The sequence below is a fragment of the Vanessa tameamea genome, chromosome 4, assembly GCF_037043105.1.
Source record: "Vanessa tameamea isolate UH-Manoa-2023 chromosome 4, ilVanTame1 primary haplotype, whole genome shotgun sequence".
NCBI lineage: Eukaryota > Metazoa > Arthropoda > Insecta > Lepidoptera > Nymphalidae > Vanessa > Vanessa tameamea.
Window position 1 is genome coordinate 7,068,436 of NC_087312.1, and position 5,752 is coordinate 7,074,187.

A 5,752-nucleotide genomic window follows, 5' to 3' on the forward strand; every position below is an offset into this window, starting at 1 on the left:
TGTGGGTCGTTATAGCTTAGCATAATAAGTGCAGTCTTAAAATAAGCAAATAGGGTTTTTTCAATATTTGAGCTTAAGTGTAATTTACTTCATTCTATCTTACAAATTCTCTTATGATTTTGGTAATGCTTCTATTGTATAAAGTAATTTGATTTCGTTTCATTTGATTACAATATGGCATGTTCTTATTCCGATATATACGTGATCTAAATTGAATTTCCTTGATCTTCATAACTGCAACACCATTATTTTGTTTACAAAAAAACGTTTAACGTTTTGATTGATATGTTGTTTAGTAGAGTCCGAAGTTTTATTCATAAAATTTGTAATTTACTACCCCTAAATACGTCTAGTATTATATTATATTTATATTAAAATTTGTTGAATTCAAATATTACAATTTGAAAATATGTATGATATTAAAATGTCGTTTGAGTAGTTACATCAAAAACTATGATTTTGTGTATCGAATAATATTTTTCATTGATAAATCTTGACCAACTAGTAAGTGATGTACTGAAACTAACACATACATTTTAAATGTGAATAGGTTCCGTTGAGAATAAAGTGTGCACCTGAGGTGTATCCAGTTCTTCGGAACTCGTATTGAAAAAACAATTTTAGAAAAGGGTACGCAGTAATGGCGACTATTTCTATTTTATTTGCTCCTAAACAGTTCTCTTTATATTTGATTAGTTTTACTATAGTAGTCTTAACGTCAATGTTGTCATCTATAAATAATATAAAATTGTAAGAGCAGTGCAATTGTCTAAGAATTCACTTCGAATCTCAATCGTGAAATGTTGACTTATTGAGATAGGCCATTTTGGTACGTGTTTCTATAGTATATATATGTTCCGATATATACGTGTGCCTATAGGTATCTGTTTCTATAGTATAATTCCACAGATATTTTTAATTTTGCGGAATCATAAATTGAAATAGTAAAAATACATTGGTAAAGAAGGCATATTATTCAATACAAGATTATATAGATGCTAAAAAAGCGTGGAGCTAATACTCGTTGACTTAAGCAGGATGTATTATATACATATATAATTGTATTTAACTAACATGACTTTCTATTTTTATATGTAGTATATTTTGATTTTGATTCATAAATTTTATAATTATTTAACTCAACGTCGCATATCACGTTCTGACACTTTACGCTCGTGTCCTGCGGTGAGTTTAGAGTTTCTTCTTACAGGACCAAAGCATTCGTATCAATTCATAGTACAAAAATATTGTTTTTATAATGTTATGTTTTTTTTTTATTTTCGACATCATATTTAAGTTTATATAATAAACAACTATACATACTTACCTTACTTACCATAAGACACGGGCCATAGCATGACGGCATTCTAAGGGGGGCCCGAAACGGCTTTGTATTCGTTTACATTGTATTCTTTTTTTTATATTAGTTTGTTAACAAATAGCCTTTTAAATTATCTGACAACACTCAGTGTAAATAATAATTGCCAGTTACATTATATACAAATATATTTCGCTTCTATTTAACCTATTTATTGGGCTGTCTAAATAATACTATCAATTTTAACTGAAATAATTTTGGATGAAGTTTTGTCTGGACTGTACTTTAAATGAATATTTTAAGTATGTTGAAAAAATATCTAAAAAGTACGTTGTCAATTTTGTACGTTCCAATAGCGTCCCAAATTCTTCCTGTGTGTGCCTTAGGGCCCCGAAATAGGTAAAGACTATCTATAAAATATGTTAAAAAAAATGTTTCATAACAATTTTTTAAATTAAAGCCTAAAAACGCCAGTACATTTTATGTATTGTACCTCGTTGGGTTTTGTTACGTACGAATATAAAAAATATTTTGTTTATATTTTACTAAATTCATCCGAAAACATTAATTATACTCATATTTATAGTACAAATTTCATAATCCATAGATATAAAGTATTGCATGGAAAATACAACGCTATTGATTTCCTAATGATGGCATTTGTGTCACTTGACACAAATGTACAACTTCTAAATGTTAGCATTAAAGTGTTTCGTTCAGTTCTTTTGCTGATTCACATTTTACTCACAACGTTTTTACTAAAATGAGATATTATTTGTTTATGAAAGTTAAAGTCATATAACCAACCATACTAATTGTTACATTTGTGCAAAATAAATGAAACTAAATAAATATATTTATTGAAGTTTATTTTTGCCTATAAATTTAGAGTTCAGTTCGGGTTATATTAAAATACAAGTACGATCTACCTCCTGGTCCATGTAAGCCAAGGTTATTAGCAGCAGCAAGACACTTTTCTTCGGTGGTGGGCAGCTCATCCATTCTGGCCATCACAAAAGCTGTGAAATCTTCACAGCACATCATACCTAAATACCGACCCACTAATTTGAATCGTAGATCAGCAAATTTCAGAAGCGGCTCCGGATTTGGCCGTACTGAAATAAAAAGTAATGAGTGCGACGATCAGAAGTCAGAATCATCAGGGGACCTATTAAATGTTAAAAAACATATCATTTTTAATGATAAAAGGTATTTCCCCTTGTTGCTTTCAAAGTGAAATATTTGCAATCAAGGCAGGCCACCGACATACATAATATACACTTTTCTCTTATTACTATAACTTGATAATTATTTTTGAAGATTTTCATGGAGTTATTTTTTTTAGTTTGGATATATTATGGCAAATCTTTTAAAAATCTTTTCTCCTATTTTTCAGTTTCAATTTATGTAAATAATGAGCTAAGTGAGCGGTCAGGCGCTCGACTTCTGCGGTACAGAAAACGGCGTCGCGGTTCACGTATCGTTTACAACACTGAGGGATGTTGTGTCTTTTGTTATTCTCGCTGGAAAAACGCATTACGCGTTTTCACCACGTGAAGTGGGGGGGTATGTGGGACTCACCGGTGCCCAGGACTGCGCCCTAGTACACCGGAATACCCACTAAATAATCCCTTTCCGTCTTTTGGGCACCACAGGATCGCTTTCGCAGGCTACTGTGACGAAGAGGTGTTGTGACTGCGTTTGCTTTTATTTCATCTTTAAAAAAAAAAAATTCTTTGATTATCAATTTTACTCTAATGTCACTAATACTTTTAAAACTGTAGAAGCTTTTTAGTTAGAAACTTTAGAACATATAAAATATAACGACAACCATTTTAAAATACTATATTTATTTAATAGCTTTTTCCAATTAAATACTTTATAGTTAAAATTTTAGTAGGTATTTTTTAGAAGTGGATACTTATAACATTCATATCATATTTTACTCACGACTAACGAGATTGTACATTTCAACAAACATTAACAAATACGATGAAAAAAAAACGTTTAAAAAGCGCCCGGTTTATTATCATTATGAGGCAAGTCGTGAAAGTTAGGAACGGAAATGGCGCGCGGGAGGGTACATGGTGGGTGTATTACTGTCGCACCTTTATTGCGCACTTCCATCTTGACGAAGACTGAAAACTCGGTTGGCGTGCCTGCGCACACAAGAACACATTTTACATCATTGTGTCCCTAAAATTCGAGCATCTTAAAAAATATGCTCATTTTATGATATACGGACTCTTTGGTGTTTTAAAACTGAGATTTATATAACACGTTATCATAACTGAGTACACCAGCAATTGGTGATTCAAAGAAAATAAAAATACTTACAATACATTGCGATTATTTTTTAATATATATTTGTCACGTACTATGGGCAGGCTATTTATTGACGTGAGGAACAGGAGTTTCTTTGTATATCAATATTTTTATAAAACTAAATATGATACTGGTTACTAATAATAATTGGTCTGCAGTTTCCGGGGACGCGTGTGAACATAAAACTCTTATACAAATGTTCTGAAAATATTTTGCTACGCTTCGATTTTCTATAAAAACTTTTTCAATTACCTTTATCGCGCTGTTCCATTTTAACGATGGCTCGGAATGCACCTGGCGTGGTAGCATGCAAGAGAATGACTTGGACACCAGGCCTTGGCTCCATCATGAGTATCGCTCGACGCCATTCGACATCTAACTCTGGTGCTATGGCGTCCACTACGGCCTTGAATTTATTTAGTCTCTAAAATTTGAATAATTTTAAATTTGTTTATTTTATTACTTCAATCAAAACAAAATATACTTCGTTCAAGTAGGCTCTTGTGAGCACTTTTGTATCGCCGGTTTACAGAAATAAATTTAATTTAAAGCTACCAACAGTTCGGAATGTCGATTCTACCAAGAAGAACCGGCAAGAAACTCAATAGTTAAAATTTTCTGTTACCAATTACATAGATGATTAAATACAATAATTGAATTAATACTTATTCCGCATAGAATTCAACAAATACTAACTCTACACTTGATTTCATAAACTTTTGCTTTATATCTTTAAGATTCACTAGAGTATTTTTATAAGAGAAAAGAAAAAATACTTTATTCTTTTCACGTGCAATGTAGAGTTTAATAAAAACAACAAATAATGTAACCAAACGAACCTTTTTCGCAATCAACGAAAATATAATTGGTCTGACTTCTGTCGTATTCGACCAAAAATAAATTATTTTCCACATAGAGTCGACAATTGCCAAAGAGTCGAATTTAACGTCACGTTCGAATTCTTCACATGTTGTTGTAGTTCGTGGACTCGCGACCTGAGCAAGGCCGCCTGCCGCCACGCCGAACGAAACAATTCCGAATGCCCAGAACCGTATAAACATTCTGCTGTTGATATTCGGAGAGTAATTACATTATCATGTTTACGTTTGTTTTATGCAACGAAAAAGACCAAAGAATCGATCGCATATCAGATTAACCAGATTTTTAATAAACTTTTGGCAAACATATTTTTATTATGAACGTATAATTAAACGATTAAAGTAAGTAATCACATATTAGAATTATAGTATTGCTGTCACTATAGTCCGTATTACAGGTTCAAGGGACATTACATTTGAGTTCCCTAATTAAGTTAATTATGAGTTTTTTTTAAATTTAAAATAGATGAGCAGGTAAATGACCCACCTCCATATTTTAAGTTAATGAAGGAAGTATCATCTAATGTAAAGCTTGCTTTAGACTTGCAAGAATATCTTTACAAATATTTTTTTAATTGTTATGCAGAGTTAAATAAATTTAACAATAATTATATACATACATATACAATTAATAAATTCAATTTCGAAATAATATGATATTAAAATTAAAATAAATATTACAGTAACAAAAATGCACAATATTTAGCAATGATAATAGTATTTTATAAATGTTTACAAATATTCTCATTTACAAACAAAATTATAAACGTAATTACATCACAACGTTGTTTGTAGGTGTAGTGCCAAAAAATATACAATAGCAACGTAATGAGAGGTGGAATCTCCGTTTAAAACATATGCATTAAACAACCGGTACATTTCTGTGCCAAATAAAAAATACTATAGTTGTGTGAAATAACTAAATACAAGAAAATTAGGCAATTGAGTTATTCAATTATGAAAGTTGGTTTGAAACATTCTTCTGAAAAAGGTGAAATAGGCCTTAATCCAGAAATGAGACATTTAAAGGATGTAAATTAATTTATATTTAGTTATCGAAATATTTTATATCAGTGTGCTTAATACTAATCAACCTTAAAAAGTTCCGGACATAATAAGTAAGTCGTTGTTCAAAATAGTAATAATAATGTAATTGCCAATTAAAAAAACTTTTTATTTTATCTTTACAATTAAGTACAAAATTTCCATGAAAGTCCATGAAAATTAGGTG

The 5,752-nt window shown here is 30.7% G+C and overlaps 1 protein-coding gene across 1 annotated transcript; it reads right to left on the minus strand.

Moving 5' to 3' along the window:
• Positions 1-2,183: 2,183 nt before the first annotated feature.
• On the minus strand, positions 2,184-4,762 carry LOC113394419 (uncharacterized). The gene is made up of 3 exons (XM_026631725.2): positions 4,483-4,762; positions 3,896-4,067; positions 2,184-2,433 (listed from the first exon to the last, which is right to left on the minus strand). The coding sequence occupies exons 1-3, from the start codon at positions 4,702-4,704 to the stop codon at positions 2,204-2,206; spliced, it is 624 nt and encodes a 207-aa protein (XP_026487510.1). The 5' UTR covers positions 4,705-4,762; the 3' UTR covers positions 2,184-2,203.
• Between the last annotated feature and the right edge of the window lie 990 nt (positions 4,763-5,752).

Coding starts and splice junctions, on each gene's coding strand:
- LOC113394419 (XM_026631725.2), bottom strand. CDS start 4,704: ATGTTTATACGGTTCTGGGCATTCGGAATTGTTTCGTTCGGCGTGGCG. Junction 4,068..4,482: donor TTTCGTTGATTGCGAAAAAG/GTTCGTTTGGTT, acceptor TTCAAATTTTAG/AGACTAAATAAATTCAAGGC. Junction 2,434..3,895: donor AATGGAACAGCGCGATAAAG/GTAATTGAAAAA, acceptor TTTTTATTTCAG/TACGGCCAAATCCGGAGCCG.